We start from the raw sequence: 18,698 nt of genomic DNA on the forward strand, positions 1-18,698 counted from the left end.
CTCTTCCATACAGACCGACCAGAGAATACTTTCTTCTTTTTCTTTCTTTTTTTTAATTTAGAAGAGAAAGCTTACCTTGCAATTGAAGAATGACAACCTTTCTGGTATGTGAAGGACATCGTAGGTTTCTGGATTTAGAATTGTAGAATTTCTCCATTCGTTGGAATCTGCCGTTAGATGTCACCAATTCTTACATAGGATCAACTATTTCCATGCATATTAAAAACAGGCAGAAAATTCAATTTTGAATTAATTCGGGACCCCAGCATACAAAACAAAGCCCTCCATTAATTATCCTTATACACTAATATAACAATTTGTAAAGCAACGTTTCAAAGTCACAAGTATTGTACAACTATTTGAAGATGATCGCTCACAGCCCAGCTGCAGTACTTAGTTAGCCCACCAGAGGGCTGTAGCACTCACTGTGGGAACCAGTGACGTAGGACATAAACTATAGTCCAACATTTACCATTTTTGTCCATCAGCATCAGTCAAGGTTGTGAAAACTAAAACACCTATTACTATTTGAAAAAGAGTAGGGTGTCAAGAAGAGTAGCCTCTATTTTAATTACATTTTTCTTACTACTACTAATGCTACTACTACGACTAATAACTTTGTTTAGTCATTTTAAAGTGCAAGAAGTCACAATGCACTTTAAAGATTGTAAGCAGATAAATGCAGTGAACAATAAAAGAATCAGTAAAAAGAAACAGTAAGTGACTTAAAAGAATGACAACGAGTTGGTGATTCCACAAGTGAGGGAGGGAGCCACAAAAGCCTGGTCACCTTCATGAATGGCTGGTAATGACCTCCCGGAGGATCATAGGTTCCATTTAGGCTCATAAGGGGTCAAGAGTTCAGCCATGTATTCTAGAGCTATCCCCTTACAAGCCTTAAAGGTAATCATTACATTTGTTTAAAGGGTATTCTTTTTGGTGTGGTTATTATTTAAAGCACTAAAACATGCAGTAAATCCCTTTTTGAGGAGCCTTTAGTCTGACACACTCATATCTCCTGCGATCCAGTATGATATCAGACCACACTGTTCAGTTTGTTCACAGTCTGCAGTCATTTCTGTTTTTATAACATGTTGTTTATTACGTGTCAGGTTTGCCCCGTGTTTTAATGCAGAAGATCCTGCATCTCCAGAGCTGAAGTTAATCAGGCATCAGTTTGTAAAAAAAGGACACGGCACAACAAGATGGTACAGTCAAGAACATCCTTTTTATTCAATCAGGTGCTGCTCTTCTCAAACTGTGTTTTTCTTCTTATGGAAAAGAAACTGTAATTAACACATGCATTTCACCTAGAGCTCTGGGGGTGTTCTCACAAAGAAGTGGTGCTGCAATGAGGGTGTAGACAGAGGCGTAGAAGAGCTGGGTGTCAGGGGGCCTAGGGTGCTGCCTATTACACCGATAACCATACACTCTTAAGAAGATAAAGAACAAAATAAACAACAGAACAAAGACACGGAGCAGTCCAGCATGAGGTGGTTGAGAGGAGAAAAATGGAGGGTCATCCCTGAATCCTCAAAAATCTGAGAGATCAGGTGCATGCTGGCCTTCTAGCTATCTGGCTTGGTGCGTTGTAAATGGCTAATACTGCTGAAAGTGTCACCGTGTGAATCCTGTCATGAACGATCACAATTCACTTTCAATGATTGGTTTGAATGGATGTGTCCTGGAAATGCAACGTCCCCTCTATCAGCCTCATGCAGCACACGTCCGGTTATAAGGTGCTTATAGCTTTCATTTACAGTCCAAGGCATCCTAAAAGAGAGCCTAAATGACAGCATACCCTGATAGCAAAATATGAAAAGAAATCCAAATTAAAAAGGAAACAAAAAATAAAACAAAGTCAAAAATAAATATCAAAAACAAAAGAGCAAGCTCTTATCCTAGTCCAAGCAGCCCATTTCCAACATCCCAAAACAGTTCATCCAGCCCTCTGGACCCCATTAATCTTCTCTGTAAACCTCTTCAACCCAAACCCTGAACCCCTGTCATCTCTTACTAACCCACCCAAGGACACCCCCAAAAGCCCGTCAGCGTAATAAGTTCACTTACATTAGCTGTTGAATGGAGAAGCTGAAGAAGATGGGTATGGTAATACAATGTGAAGCATACAGACAAGAATAACATGTGAGCTAACTGCATTCTGCTCAGACAAAAAGTTTTTTCAGCAATATTTTTTTTCACCCTCTCAACAGCGGAGAGGACAAGATAGAGAGAGCGAGAGAGAGAGAGAGAGAGAGAGAGAGAGAGTGGACACATAGTTACAGACTACTCCAGTGTCTAAGAGAAAACAGACAGCGGAGACAGAGGGGAAGAAAAAGCAAGAGTTGAACGAGAACAAGTTTTTTTGCCTTTTCATTTTTTTTTTCTCCATTATTTATCAATAAAAAGTAATAACTAATTCACACCAGTTTCCTTTTGTACTATATATATGTATGTATGTACGTATACATACATATATATAGACCGTATACATACACATATGTAGGCTTTTGCAAAGGAAGAGAGAATGTCGGGGAGGTACAATGGAGGGGATTCAAGCTGGAGGAATAATTTGTCCCCGAGTGCCGAAGGAGGGGTTGAAGAGTCTTCCCTCCTCGCAGCACTCGGGGGCATCCTGCTACCCCCGAGCCATTTGGAAAAGAGGGCGATCTGGATTACAAAATGGAGTCTGTGAACAAAAGGCACTTTTAAGGGACAACCTTTAACTGCTGGAAAACTATACACTACAGCACAAGCACTAAAAGAGTCATTTACAGAGGAGAGGGTGGAACAGGGGAGAGGCTCACCTTGCTGTCTGTTTCATAAATGGTTCAACAATTTTTGCGCCCGATTTTAAAGCTTTACGGTACCAATTTGGGCGGGTTTCTGTGTACGTGTGCAAGAGACGCGAGGTCTTCACCTGCACTTCACCCGTCTCAACACAACCTGCTGAGCTCTTTCCAGCTGTCAGGAATGTATTGAGATGATGACGGACACGGGGCGGTTTGTGGACGTGAAGCACATTCACGTGTTTCTGCTAACATGGCTGTGATAATGAGTTCAACTGGGTTTTCGGTGTTTTTGCTGGTGAGTTTCAGGCAGTGCATGGGTGAGTTATCAGAGTGTCTAGGGTTTGACAGTATAGGGTGTTTTTCTTCTTCTAAAGGTTGAACCAAAATGCCTTTTGTGTCACAACCTTACGGTTTAGGAACCTCTCCCCCCACTCAATACAAATAGAAGAATACAAATAGAGAGGAATAATGCTGTTTCCTAAATGGCCTGTTATCTTTTATTACCATTAATTTATAATAATTCTGAATGTACTTTATAGTGTTAAAGCACCAGGTTTCGTTTGATGATAGACTTTTTTTTTTTTTCTGAAGTTTGTGTAGATTTTTTTTTTCCTTCAGCCCTCCCACATTTTTATAAACAAATGATTACACATAAAACATTAAAAAAGAGACAAAAGGAAATAAAAACAAATACCCCCAACATACAAAGACTAGGATTTTTCATGGCCCTCTAAGTTTAGAGTCCCGGAGCTTATGGACTTAAAAACAAATACATTTTTTTTTTCTCTTTTCTCTTAGCTTTCTTAAAAATCTCTAACAGACAAACACAATGATCTACCCAATGCATTGCACGTGGCTCAATCGACACATAGTTTTCAATAATAATACTTTCCATCAAAAAACAAACACTTTTTTTTTCTTCAAACTTACTGTCGATATTTGACATGTTCATCTAGGTATTATAATGCTGCTCTGCAGATGGCGATGGCATGTGTCGTTTGATTCGTACAGGTAACAGTAAGGTGATATTACTGAAACGGGTTTGTGGGGGGGGGGGGTGGCCGGGGGTCGGTGAAAGTTCAGAAAATAACTAGACTGCCAACAAGCTCATGTAGTAAAAGTTAAAAAGGAGCATATATCATAAATATATATATGTATAAGATCTCTCTCTCTGTCTTTACAAAAAAGTTTGCAGTCCTCTATAAAGATCTGTCCTAGGCCAATGGTTTCCACATGCACCAACGCTACCACTCCCGTAGCTTTAGCTTATATGTGGGAAGAGAACCTGAAGTCAAGTTTATTAATAATTGCATGAAGGGAATACAGAGGCACTTTCATATAATGTTATAGTCTTGATATATGGTTTTAGTACATACAGAGCTAATGTTACTAGAGAGGCTGAGAACAGGGTCTCAGCCCGGTTTACTATCCCTGCAAAACAGAACCAACAGCTGGGCAGTCCAGTTATTTTGTGAGGTCGGCTTTAGTTGGATTGTGTCATGTTGAAAATAATAAAAAGGTAGTAATAAACAATTTTAAGTGAATGAAAAACCATTAACAAAGGCAGTTTGGAGAACCAAATATAAAGGCTTCCCTTTATCAGTTTATGTCAGGTTGTTGGTGGTGTTAGTGTACTTTTATGTGAGTGTGTGAGTGTGTGTTCCTTCGGGTTTTCCTGTGACTAGATTACGGGCTACGAGGTGAAGCAATGCAAGGGATGCACGTGATGAGCTGCGGTTACTGTGCTGTCCATACGAGAGAGATTTGAGAAACTGCTGATCCCGTTTCCTTTGAAATCCGTTAAGCTGAAATCCAAGCATGATACTTAATGTGTTACTGCAAACTAAAGGAAAAAAAAATGATGCCATGCAAGAGAAGGTGAAAACAATCCAAGTGAGACAAAACCAAAACCAAATCTGGCAAAAAAAAAAATAAGAAAAGAGAAGAGAAAACACCTACAAACAAAATGAAAGCGAATAATATGAATCTGTTTAATGCTGTGTGAGCATTCCTGCACATTTCATTTCATGTCTATGAAGATGATCTTGTGAGTGGTTGTGTGACAGACTCCCCTGGAGAGAAATCTGCTGCATGCAAGCGTATGTGTGTGTGTGTGTGTGTGTGTGTGTGTGTGTGTGTGTGTGTGTGTGCGTGCTTCAGGGCCTAGACTTAACACAGCCACATCCATGCAGTGGCAGTCAGACTTGTTTCACTCCACTAATCGCTCATCTGACCTTTGACGTGCAATACTGTTCATCCCTTATAAAAAAATTAATAGTGCATAGGTGAGGGGACGAAAGAGCACATGCAGAGTTAGTGTTATGACTGTCTGTCGTGTGTTCACTCGCTCGCACTCGCCTCATGGCTATCACTTCTCCCACAGCAGGACGCCCTGATACTTTGACAGGTAAACATAGACCAGCCACTTAGTGCATATTTGTCACACCATTGGATGGTGTCACCATGATTGGCCAATCGGAAATGAAAGAGGCTCCAGGGCTGAGCGAATGAAGCGGCAGAGTGTGGTGACACGCAGGCATGAGGCTGGGGTTTCAGTCTAGGCCCCGAGTAGCACTGAGCTCAAGGTGAGCCGGGAGGAAGTGTGAGTCGGAGGATCATGGAGGTGGAGGACGGGGCGAGTGGAGCAATACAAAGATAATGGAGGGACGCAATTTGGGTGGAAATCATTTTAACCGACTTCCTTGTTTCCTGTTCTTTTTTTGGATCTCCCAGCCAATGCATGGAGTTTCATTGTGGAGACAAAAACATTTTAAATCAAAAAGAAAAAAAAAAAAAGCATTTAAAAAAATAAACAAAATGTATAATTGGTCATTTGTCAGGTTACCATATTGCATTTCCTTTCTGACATTTCATGGTGTGAGAGACAGTTTCTCATCTTCCTCTTCCTCCTTGCATTCTGAGTCTGTCCACTCAATCTCAGTGAAGCCTCCTGGATTAAGGGGGACGAAACGCTCCTGTCCAAATTGTATTGGGTTGGGGCCGGGTAGGTTTGTTGGGTTCTGTAGAAGTACTTTGAATAGTGTTGGTGGTGAGAGAGAAAGACCTTTTTAGTGCCAGCAGTCTGTTCGTAATCAGCAGGGATGTGTCTGTTTTTTTTTTATTTTAACTTTCCAATTTTCGTGACACAATTTTAGCTGTTGATTCAGAGAGGCCTTGTCAGAGGAACCAGGACTGTGGAGGAGAGAGGAAAAGAGAACATTATTAAACATCAGCAGATTTATGCACAGTCTGGAGCTAGAGGTATAAACCAGAAAACATGTTTTAAATCTGGTTAAAAGACATTCTGAGCTAGAAACACTTAAAACTTCACAGGCAAAATGACTTGGGAACCACAAGTAGGTGCAATCTTTCATCCACTAGGTGGCCCCCTAAAACAAATTTCTTCTCCATGTGCGAGTTCTGAGTTTGGCTGTCCCATAGCATGTTGAAAAATGACGACCTCAAATTTACTACTTGCTGTTTTTAGGTTTTTTTTTTTACTTGTTAATAAAACCTCAGTTGGAGTATAGGGCTACAAATATGAGCAGAGCTGTAGTTTTTGTACTTTCAGTGAGCAAACACAAAACTCTAACTGCCCTGTCATGTGCTGCCAGTTTACATGTAAAGTGATCCTTCTAATACACCTCTGTTCTGTGGGCCAGAGTGGTCTCAGGCTTCACTGTGAAGCTATTGAGACGAGCTACTCCAGGGCTCCAGTTTCTCTGTGTGATAAGAGGACAGAGTGGAGGCTGCCTCTGACATTCCACAGGCCTCGGCCCGGAAAGAATGGCAAATCACCCTATCTTCAAACATTCTGTTGTCCCCCATTAGAGCAAACTCAGAGGAAGCTTTAACCCCGTAAACCTGTCTATCCTCCGCCAACTCCTTTCCTACCCATGATACTATGTTGTTGGTAGATAACTCCTCCTCCCTGGCTCCAACTTTCCTGAAACCCCCTCTCTTTTCCTCTCCCCCTCTGACTCCAGCTCTCCCAATGTAATCCTTGGCAGTGGAAAGTGACCCCCAAACCCCCCTTCAAGTCCAAGTTCAACTGCCTATGACATCATGTCTGGTTGCTGCTGGCAACCAGACAGTCGGGACGTGACTGTGGAGTGCAGCGAGCTTCAACTAACTCCCTCTCTCTTTTTTCCCTCCCTTTCTCTCCGTCCCTCTTACTTTCTTTTCTCATACATGCTCCCCCCGTCTCCCTCGCTGTTCCTGCATAGCTGAGTTCTCGCCACTAGAGAGCTCCTCTCTCCAGCTTTTCTCGGCTTCATGCGCCGACAAGAGTGGGAAGACTCCCTCGCTCCGTCTTGGCTAGTTGGCGAGCAGACGACGAGGCGGGCTGGCAGGGCCATCGTCTAAACTTCCCCATATGCCAGAGAACAGCAGGAAAGGCAGAGACCTCCGTTACTCACTCTGGCCGTGGCTGTTACTGACCTACTAGGCTCAGCTAACGGGAAGTATTTGATACCAGTGCCCAGGTTCTCGCTACGCATGCCGTAAAGTCAGTCAGCAGAAATGGTCCGAGTGGACATTTTTCCAATCGTGTTTGATAAGCAGCCGCAGGAGATAATAAGTGCTATGAACAGATGTAAGCTGTGGTAAAAGCCCTGTTGTTTTTTTAGGGGAGGAAAATGAGGGACAAGAGTTCTGGCACAGAGCTGAAGAGTGTAAGAGCGAGTGTGAGTGTGTGTGTGTGTGTGTGTGCAGGCAGGCATCGACACACATTTGGACGGTGTGCCGATGTCCCCTCTGTGCCAGGGCTACATCTGTGGGAGATTGGTGCAGGTGGGGAGCTTGAAAATACTAGAGGGAGCAGCAGGAGCAGAGAGGCATAAACAGAGAGAGGGTGGGCTGCTGATGTATGGAGGGGGCAGCCGAGCAGAGCTGTGCAGAGGAGGAATGCAGATTGTTTCCATGTGTGGGGAGGACAGGAGAGCCGAGTTGGCTGCAGGCAGGTGCGGTTAGCCCCTAATGAGAAAAGTTGTGTTGGTGATGGAGGACGCCCAAGACACTGCATCCCAGTGGCAGAGCACAGCCAAAGCTGAAACCACAATGTAGTGCACTACTGGCCTCACCCGCTGCACTGGTACACACTGTGGGGCCTAGCAGAGATAAATCAACACTGCTGGAGCTGAAACTAACTGGCACTGCTTATATTCACTGTGGGGAAACTACTGTGGCGCAGAGTGAAGGCCTTGATACATGGGCAACATTTTGTGTCAATGCAGGAGGGAACGTTTGCAAACAAATCATTCACAATACGCGTTTAAAACTTAACTTTTTACACAGGTCCGTTATGATGTAAACCTGGCAGCATTTCATACACAGCAGTGTGTAACATGGCAAATATAATTCAGATTAAAAAACATTTTACATTTAGTTTTTTTTTTTTTAGGATGTCGTGGTCAAGAGTATGTCTATTTAGTTTGTAATATTTCAACACTAAAGATTTCTTCCTTACTTAGTCCTACTATGTAGGTAGGACAGTTATATGTAGGCTATTAAATTAAATATTGCATTACTCACACGTGAATACTTGTAGTCAGTGATATTACTGGAAGTGTTTTGCAGCAGGATGAATGATAGCACAAATAAACCAACCCTCTCATAAACCTTGAAGCACAGAGCCGAGGACGAGGGTCACTGCAGCTCATTTATCAACCGTCAACCTTAATCTCAACCATAAATCATGTAAACGCTCATTCTCTAATGTGTCACATCAGCCTGGAAAACACAGAAATGAATTTGAGTTCATGTTTATTATCCACCTGCCCCTGACTTAGGATTTCCATCAACCGTTCATCTGAGCCGATGCTTGGCACAGATAATGTCATTACGCTGAGATGTTGACCTTAACAGCCTCACTTCTACATTTAACTCAATTCAGACTCACTTGGTTTCTGTCAACATGTAAATGAACCCACGCACTGTTGTAATCGCACCCTCGTAATTGTTTTGACACATGACCGAGACATTGAAAATGCAACGTTTACTTAAAAGCCTTTTCTGTCTTTCCACTGACATTAAGTGCTTGCTTATTGTGGGAACTGTGGAGTTTCTCTCGAAAATATTGTGAGGTCTCAACCTTGAGATAATGCATGCTTTGATTTTTGCACTGTACAAATAAAACTGAATTGAATTCCAGCTGCATCACGTGGTCTCATGTCAGCTTTATTTTTTTCCACTTTCCACAGAAGAAGTATATGTTAACGCGTGAACATCTTATCTTCAATCAACAGCAAACGAGCTAGAATATAAATACGTCTCTCTGAAAATTGAGCAGATCTCATCTCCTTATAATACCGCGCGATACGATTGTAAAGTCTGGAAAAAAAGTGAGCAAGTTCGAGGCCTGAGTTGGGACTGAGTTGTCAAAATAATGAAATCAAGATTTCGCACACTGATGCAGGATACTGTTCTGGATGGCGACATGTGTTATGTCAACTTTTTGACAAGAATAATTATGAATACAGTTGTTCAGCACTGGTGCCATGGGCTCAAGCGCTCTGCCAATGGAGAGCCATTGTCTGAAACGTGCCTCTGTATCATGGCCTTCGCTCTGAATGTCATGCTTGTCCCTGTAAAGCCAAAATCAACAGTGCAGTGGGGAGATTGAGCAACATACAGTGCTGTACAGTCACGCTTGCAGTGAGTAATGAGGGGGTGGGGGGAAAAAGAAGAAAAGACATTAAAACAGAAGAGGAGGAGGAGGAGGAGGAGGAGGAGGTGGTGGTGGATGGGTGGATGTCTATTAAATGAGGGAGGTTGGTGGGGTACCTGAGTCTGCTGGGGGATATTCAGAAAGTTGTCCCGTGTTCCGATGCTGACAAACCGGTTGGGAGCTGTGGAGCCTGGCGTGGAGTATGCTATAAAGAGAGAAACAAGTGTGTACATCCTTTTACACACACATATACACACTGACTGTAGAGTAGTGTCTGATGCTCTCGTCATCGCTCTCTATGTATTTTGTTTACTATAATATTAAATCACTACAGGACTACGCATCACTGTCAAATAAATAACTGAGGAAAGACGGTAAGGGTCAGGTGATCTGTCCATGTCGTAGGCATGTTTATTTATCACTTAACTATTTAGTCTGGGGTTAACAAGGGGGTGTGTACAGTCGTGCGTGATTAGTGCTGACATGAAGAAGGTATTTCTAGCAAATACAACTGCTATTATTTACAGGTGCTTGATAATATAATTGCAACGTCACAATTGAAAACATCAGAGGACTCAGTGTGGACTGTAACTTTGGGCCAATGGAGGACCTCTAGTTGTCACCTGTGCTCCGCTGAAATGTAACACAGTGGGAGGAGCATCTCGCCTACAGTGACATCACTCAGTGACACTAGAGGATCAAATTTAGGGCAGTTGTGCTCACTGGACTCCAACATGAGTAGAACTTTGGCTGTGCATGACCTGACTAAGTGAGGGAATGAGGATGTGTGGGGGGTGAGAGTGAAAGGGTGACAGGGCTGGAAACTGATGCATAAGTGAGCGTGAGTGTGTAGCATGTCTGTGTGTGTGTGTAATTACGATCTACTGAGAATCAAACAAAATTAGAGAGTGGCAAAAAAAAAACAATATATATATATATATGTAACCGCAGTGATAACAGCTACTGCAAAAAAAATACAGATGGAAATGATGATATTTATTTATATAGATGTTCATATAAATAAATAATAAAGTGACATGTTTGTCCGGAAGGGGGAGGAAAAGAAAAGTTGATAGGACAGGAAGGTTTGGGGGGGGGAATTCAAAACAAAAGAACGAGAAGGTGCCCCGGTTGCTCCGTCCAGCGCCCCCTTTCGGCGTGCCTCTCCCATGGCCCGACTCTTGCACTGCACCTGTCTGGGTGGAACCAACCAAACCCTCACTGCTCCCAGATGACACTCCTCTCCCACTAAGCACTAATTAGGCAGGTTTGATTATATCTTATCATTCATGTTTAGACAGACTGGGTTGTTCTTTTTATCCTGTGATTTCCATGTTTTTTGTTGTTCTCAATTTTTAATTGTTATGAGATTTGTGTGAAAGTGGCGAGGGGATTGGGTGAGTAAAGTGGGGCATGATGGTTTTTTTTGTTTTTTTTTGGAGTCCACGCCAACTGCCCTAATTTTGTTCCCTTAAAAAGAATCAGAGGAATAAAAGGGAAAGAAACAAAGAAAGGAGGATATGAGAATATATCAAATAAAGAAAAGGAACAAAGTAAAAAAGAAATGAGAGAAGGGGGAAGATTGTATTGCCTATCACAGACATGCAAAGTCTGCACTGAGCAAAGGCTTGCGGCTACAGAGGCAATGTGCACAGCACCCTGCACTGCTCTGCTCCCCTCAAACTACATAACACATCAAAAAGAAGGGAGAGAGTCTACGCTGCCTCTTGTGGTGCTCGCAGGAAACCCAACACCGGAGAGAGAGAGAGAGAGAGAGAGAGAGAGAGAGAGAGAGAGGAAATAAAGAGAATATAAGATTTTGTGGAAGGAGGAGGAAAGAGGCTGACAAAGCTTGCAAAGAAACTGAGAAAGTAAAGGAGAGTGAACGTCAGAGCAGGTGAGAGCAAAAGATACAGAAGAACTGGACAGACGATCTCTGGTTTGGCAAAGGCGTGGCCTTGTCAGAATTGGATCTCGCTGATACAGTACAGTTCGTAAGTGTTTGATTGAACGCACTGCAACCTTACTGGAAGCAGATGGCCAGCTAAGCTATGAAAATATACAGCACTAGTCATTGTAGAAGTCCCAGATCTGTGCTTTGTCAGTAGTAGTAGTAGTACTACAAGATCACAGACAAAAGATCCAGTGTAGCAGCACTGCACATATACTGTATATAAGGTCTTCTATGATGACTATATTTGCTCTAGCACAACAGACTTCATGGAGTAGTGATTCGAAAAGTTGCCATCTAACAATTCTGATTAACCTACTGGAGTCTAAACCTGGTTTTTGCCTCTATGAGAAGTGGGGAGACTGGGGCACTTGTGGGGGTTTGTGGAGGGGAGTGACTTACACGGAGATGCGGGTGAGCTGAGTCCGCCGTCAGTGGGCGTGCTGATGGTTTTAGAGTCGGGCATGGGGAGGGGCACAGGGCGTGCCACCGGGGGTGGCGGGGGCAGCAGGAAGGAGCCCGGCATTTTGCTTTGGCCACCTCCATTAGGCTGCAGATGGACCATACAGACAGGGTGAGCAGGACACACCCCGAGTATATACAGTGCACAGCAGGGACCCAGACACATACACAGAAAGAATACCTAGTTCACACTACACGATTTTCAAACCGACGATCCGCTTGCCGATCGGATGGGCTCGAGACTGGCAGTCAATAAGTGTGAAATATTCAAATACACAGCTCAAGACACCCCAGCCACTTAAAGACCAATTTGGGGGTGACAGCAGCTGAACCGGAACAGGAACACAACACCAACACAGGGGTTCAAAGAGAAGAAGTCAAAGGAAAACAAGAAACGATACATCAGAAAACACATGACAGCGATCACAGACAGTGGTTATAGCCTCTTCATCTGTAAAAGTGTGTGACCCCGTCGACAGTCGCGCGTGTGAATTCACAGCGGCAATCCTACGACTCTGAAAGTTGTGTAGTGTGAACTCGGTTTAAAATGCGGCACTTGCGCACACAAGGACACAGAAGATTACAAAAGGCACACACTAAAACACACAAATATCAGACAGTCTGGGGGGTGGTGGTGATGAACATTTTCAAATGAAAGAGAAATGGTAGCTCTCACGGGGAACATTGTTATTGTGCAATGTAAGAATTTAAAAAAGAAAACAGAAAATCAGCAGAGGGAAGGGTGTGTGCCGTGAGTGTCTGTGCAGGGACAGCTTCACAATTTTCAATGTGCCTTTGGTGGGTGAGGTGATGAAAACAAAGGAAAAATAAGTCGTAAAAAAAAAGGGGGGTTTGATAAGGGCTTTTTAAAGTCGCTCAGGTGGCCATGATGACAGTACAACCAGGAGCCTGCATCTCACTACATGTGTCAAAACAGTTCCGACATCACGTCAGCGGACAATCGGCTGTATATCATGCCTAGTTTTTGATGTTTGGAAACTCTAGCTTTCAGGATGAATGCGGGCATGTTTGGTAAGTCACAACATCCCGCTCTCAATGATTTAGGCCTGTGACACCATATGAAATGTCCACGGAACAAACACTCGCCTCTGCACAGCAGTTTACACAGCCTGCACCTGACCCACAACCATTCACCAGCTTCCACAGCTTCATCAGACACGGTGTCTTTAAGAAGCCATTTGTCATAATGGTGTGTTTTAGTAATAAACTGTACAGATATCTACTATTACTCCTCCTGTGCATTCCACAGAGAACATGGGTAGGAACTGTGTCCTTTAATAGAACACCATACCTGAAACACTGCTGCTTGAAATGGCATTAGGTCAATGAGGGGGGCCTGTTGTGTCTTAAAAGTCTGCTTCATGTTGCTTCCATGAACGCCCGACTCTCCAAACACTCCTGATCTTGATCTGTCTACAAATCCTCTACAGGCCTCCCATGCATTTGCAGTCGCCCTGATAGTAAATCTTCTGTCAGTTACCAAACATTCCTTAACACCAATGTGCCTTAACATTTTCTTCCTGAATACAACTGAAAGACAAGTACTCGTCTTTTCCTACTGTGAGAGAAAGCATTATTATTATTTAAGTAATGCTGCTGCTGAATCAAACTTGCTCGACCCTTTTCTCTCCCTTTGGGTTTTTACTTGTGCTTCAGCACATCTGGCAGCCTCCTCCTGTCAATGCATGTGGTTGTAAAACACTTTTCTTTTAATAATGATGAAGTAGCTTCACCTGATTAAAACACCACTATTTCCTTTTTTTATATATCTTGTGTTGCTACTTTAACCAAATTGACTTCTAACCAGTGTTCACATTTATTTTAAGTAGGTTTGCATTTCAAATCACCACACTTTGCCGAGTCCACAGATCACTTACCTGTGCGCTGGGCTGTCCTGTGCCGTCGGTGCACACAAACTGCACAAACTCCTTAAGTGGGTCCTGGTGGTGATGGTAGCGTATGGTGGGGTGGGTGAAGTATGGGCTGGACTGCTGGATGATTGAGGAAGAGGGGAAGTGCAGGGCTGAGGCTGAGGCACGGGGACTCCCTGGGGAGAGAAGTGAACAGAGGGATGGGAAAGAAGAAGAAGAGGAGGAGGAGGATAGTGAGAAGATGCGAGACCAGAAGCATGAAAAACACAATGAGTCTCAGGTCATACGAGTGTATTCTACTTTTCATTCAAACACAGAACACATATTTAGCACACAGAATGCCCCACACACTGCTCACCAGTCCATTAACATGCAAAACTATGACAGTATATAAGACACGCATATGTTTTGACAAAGCGCCGACACAGCTGGCGTCAAAGACCAGGTTGCCACTTAGGCCTGTTGTTGTCAGAACAGAAACTAGCTGTGACATTCTCTCGCGGTTGACTGACTGAAGCTGTTTCTGCTTACAAATGACTGGCATTATCCTCGGGTAGAGGGCAACATCTGCTCCCACTCATTTTTATAAATGTAGAAATCAGTCCATTAGATTTCTCTGTACCTCTGGCCTGGCAACCCAAAAAATGCACAGACTTTACTGTGCTGGATTTGCTGCCTTCTGCTCCTTGTCCATTTCAAAGACACTTATGCTACAGGAGTATGATAGCCACACACACACACACACACTGGATTTGTCTCGTTTTATTTTATAGCTCGTTGGTGATGTGTAATCAATCAGCAGCATATCCTTGCTGTGTGGCTCGGCGTTGTAGTCTGAAGCTTGAGAGAGGGAGAGAGAGAGAATCTCCCCTCTGCTCCCAGTCCAGCACAAAACACCTCCCGGAGACATTAATCAGCCAGCCAGCCAAACACACACACGCACGCAACTCCAATGTCTGTCCTGTCTGCTGAGATTGTAAGGCTTTGGCAATTTGGCTCACTGAACTAAAGAGGCAAGCTGCTAGGTGAGGGGAGCCGGGCGAACAAGCATCTGTGATTATGTCTGTCACCTAAAATCTCTCGTGTATACTATACTAACAAAGAGTGCAAGTGGCTGTTTACACCAAGTTTTGTTTTTTTTCTGTATTGGTGTTCTCGTGTTTTGAGTGCATGTGCATTCACTCTCTCTCTCTCTCTCGCTCTCTCTCTCTGTGTATTCATATTTGTTACTTCTTAAGGACCAAAACCTGGTCCTAATGAGGCAGAACTTCATTTCTGAGGAGCTGGTTAAGTTGAGGGCTAAGAGCTGAATTGTGGTTAGGTTAAGGTTAGCGTGTAGGCATTATCTGGTTAGGATTAAGGTTAGAGTAACGCTTTGTTTAGGCTGTCCAACTTAATGGAAGTCAACGCTGTGTCCTAAGAAGAATAGCTGGGACTGTGTGTGTGTGTCTGTGTGTGTGTGTGTGTGTGTATGTAAAACTGCTGCCACAATCTCCAGACTAGCAATAGTCAGATACCAGTCACCCTGGCAGGTCTCCACATCAGACCTGTGCCAAAAAGGTGGCACATAAACCATCCACTTCTCTCACCAGCACTTACTAGACCTTTACAACAAGAACCAACAGTTCCAGTTTATCCAAGGCACGCTGTTATTTCTACCCGTCTTCCCTCTTTCTGTGTCTACCCCCATTTCTCTTTTCATCTGCCTCTCTCTCTCGCCTTCCCTCCCATCATCCTTCAGTCTCTTTATAGAACCAAGGCCTCCGAGGGACATTCCATTTGGACGGCAGCCATTTTAGCACAGAGAGTCCTCCACAAGAGTGTAAATTTACACACGCGCGCATGTGTGTATGTGCGCAGACGCACCCATACACAATCTCTAAACACGGTCTCATTAAAGCCTCTCTATTACATGAAAACCTCTTAGCCAACTGTCCACACACACCGTTGGGAGAGTGACAGAAGTTAGTGGGGGAAACACAGAAACCTGATCTTTTCCCTCGCACCTCTTGTACAAAACAGAAAAGCTAATTCTTTGAAATCAATTGAAATGCTAACATTCTATCCGGTGTTTTGGATTCTCGTGGGGGGTGTAGGAGTGCTCCGTGCAGATAAACCGCACGCTTTAATGGTGTGAGATCCGGCCTGGACTAAATTTTCTAAATATACTACAGGGAGCTCTGCAAGTAAAATTCAATACGTGTCAACACGGAGGGCAATGAGTTCAAATGACCTTTAGATGGCAGGTCTGGTTTGGCTGTGGACCAAACCATCCCTTTGAGAGGCAAATGGAATGGGAGGGAGAGACAGAGAGAGGACGACATATTTATTCCTCCTGAAAACCGAGACCAGCCAACAGAGACTTGTTGGCAAACTTTAGATCCTTTGGGAATTTTCATGCAAGAGATGGAGAAACCATGTCAGTTATCCTATAGGACCGAAAAGCTCTTCTGAGAACAACTTGTTCCGAGTGTGTGAAACAAGAAGTTGGAAACGCTCCAGGCTTCATGGAGAAGTTTAACAAAATAGGTTCAAATTCTGTATCACTCAATGCCACTTTGTCCTCCTCGTTTTCATACCTGCGATCGCTCTATATTCTCAAGAAATGAGAGCAATGTGGCACAAAAAAGCCAGTGATGACCTTGAGATGTTGTCTTGTTCTTACCTCAAATCACTTTTATTTGTCATGGGGATTTTACTAAAGGACACCAGCTGGTCTAACCATCGAGAGATAATGTTTTGCTCCAATGTATGAAACATAAAGTATTTGGTCCAGTAATACCGTAAATTAAACCACTGACTGGTCTGATCACTCCTCAGCTGGTAAATTAAAATACCAGCTGAGTTTCTCAGTTTAAATGCAAGAGCTGTCTGCAGACAACATGACAACAAAGCAGTAAGATGAGAGTTAAATCAGTCACAAAAAGGACAATCAGCAATGCTACCATGCAATGACAATATTAAAACAAACGGGCACAAACATGATGGTAAAAATGAATGGATGGAGAGATGCTGAGGGAGAGAGAGAGAGAAATTTATGCCAAGCCATGATGACAGCAGTAACACTGAACAGGTGAAACTCTGCAGGCATATTGGTTCTCAGCAGATGCAACTGTAGGATTGGAAAGATTTGTTTTTGCTTTCTCAGAAAGTATGTTTAGCATTTTCCTTTTCAGGCACACGACTGCAGAATGGTATTTAAGTTTGTTTCCAGGGATGCTTTTGGTAAAGGTATGGCAACACTGGATCAAGTTTGACACTCCCTTTCCTTCTCTCTCTTTTTCAGATTAGGAAAAACCGGCGTTGGCGTTGTTGGGTACATGGCAGGGCTCTCACCTGGTCTCACTCCTGCCAGCACAGGCAGCGGGTGGTGTGTGAACGCCATGCGGGGGGACCTCGTCTGGGAAGTCAGGGCGTTGAAATCAAACTTCCCCGGCTTCTTAAGTGAACCAGGCGAGGACAGTCCTGGCGAAAAAAAAATATGGGATCAACAAAAAAAGTGGGGGAAGAGGGTGGAAAAGAGAGATGTGGTTTTAATCAACAAAATGTTGCTTCTTTAATTGGCTACACTGAAAAAAAAACTGAAGGGGACTTGAACAATAATTCTTTTCTGATTCGATTTAATATCTTTACTGGTTGATGGCAGTGCTTTGTTTCCTGTCCTTTTGGATGTCATTCACTCCTAACAGTTTCAATGAGTCCGTCAGAGAGACCCAAGAAACCTTGACTGTAATTGTGATGTTTTGCAACCAAGCAATATTTCATACCCTAAAAACAAAACAAAAAAAAGTTGAACAACAGGTAAAGCCAATCTGGATCTGTCATTTATTTCAGAGCCAAAGCACATCTGTAGTTAGAATAAACTCTTCTGTGTCATCTCTGTCTCATCTCTCTCTCTCTCTCTTTCAGGTGCCAACTCCAAGCTCTCTCCGTACATGAGCATGGCCACCATACAGCCACAGTCAGCTAGTTGTGGTCTGGCTTCGGCAAAGCTCACAGGCTGGCTGCATGAGAAGAAGGCTTCATTCAGAAATAGCACACTGTACAGTATGGAAACGGCAGCTGTTGAGTGCGAAAGACAAGCAGACGGAAAGAGAGAGTAGACAGAGGGAGAAAGAGTGAGAGCGAGAGAGGCGAGAAGAATGTGGGATACATAAAAATATGCAAGGGAGCGAGAGAGCAAAGCAGAACCTGTGAAAAATGCAGTAGTGTCCTGGGTTTTATTTTTCGATGCATTGCTGTAATGACATGTATGAAATTGGAATGTCATAAGATATTAAATATGGCCGTTATCTCTCGCTCGCACACAATCGCACGATGGCTGAACGCACTCGAAAGCAAAAGCACATGTTCAGACACAGAAACACAAAGACCCTTACCATGCCTTCTCATTTAAGCGACTAATCGGCACATTTTCGTCGTCAGTGAGTTTTCCTCTAATCCTCCTAAGTGATGTGATAATGTTCCGATTCTGAACTTTTTTTTTTTTTTAGACTGTTGTTTTGAAGTCTATTTCTGAAGTCCTTCCGCATCAAAGAAGGCATTAAATACAACTGCTCCTCAATTCTCCAGCTGGAGACGTGTGAAAGTCTATGGGAGTGTGGGGGCGTGTAAAACATTCCCTCCCTGTGTGAAAGAGTTAAGTCTCAAGCAGGTGGGAGTAAATATGTGTGAACCATTTATGTCTTTGGAGACATATATTTCTTCTTCTTTTTTTTTTTTCCCTCTTTCTCCCCCCACTATAGCGGGAGTCTGGGGGCGTATTGTACTGTCAGACAAATTCCAAGCATGAACACCACCCTTATCCCACTTCTGACACCAACAGTTAGCAGTGATTGCTATGACACTGTCACTGGAAATAGAAGCCGTCTCCAGAGACCTCAAAAAGGAAAGGCGCCTAGAGGGGTGAGCTGAGAAAGAATGAGATTTTGGAA

General features: G+C 43.4%; 1 protein-coding gene across 14 annotated transcripts in view; it reads right to left on the minus strand.

Moving 5' to 3' along the window:
- Nucleotides 1-1,209: 1,209 nt before the first annotated feature.
- The window catches only part of nfixb (nuclear factor I/Xb), a 101,483-nt gene continuing 83,994 nt past the window's right edge, over nt 1,210-18,698 (minus strand). For 7 of the 14 annotated variants that reach the window (XM_044029350.1, XM_044029345.1, XM_044029347.1 and 4 more), the window contains 5 exons: nt 17,101-17,229; nt 13,771-13,940; nt 11,813-11,960; nt 9,576-9,664; nt 1,210-5,984 (listed from right to left, as the gene is read on the minus strand). In XM_044029350.1, coding sequence (XP_043885285.1) covers nt 5,970-5,984; nt 9,576-9,664; nt 11,813-11,960; nt 13,771-13,940; nt 17,101-17,229 — 551 coding nt within the window. In that variant the 3' untranslated portion in view covers nt 1,210-5,969. The remainder of the gene's footprint in view (nt 5,985-9,575; nt 9,665-11,812; nt 11,961-13,770; nt 13,941-17,100; nt 17,230-18,698) is intronic. The other 7 variants (XM_044029354.1, XM_044029357.1, XM_044029352.1 and 4 more) reach the window with 5 other exon arrangements.

This window comes from Solea senegalensis, linkage group LG6 (assembly GCF_019176455.1).
Source record: "Solea senegalensis isolate Sse05_10M linkage group LG6, IFAPA_SoseM_1, whole genome shotgun sequence".
Classification (NCBI taxonomy): domain Eukaryota; kingdom Metazoa; phylum Chordata; class Actinopteri; order Pleuronectiformes; family Soleidae; genus Solea; species Solea senegalensis.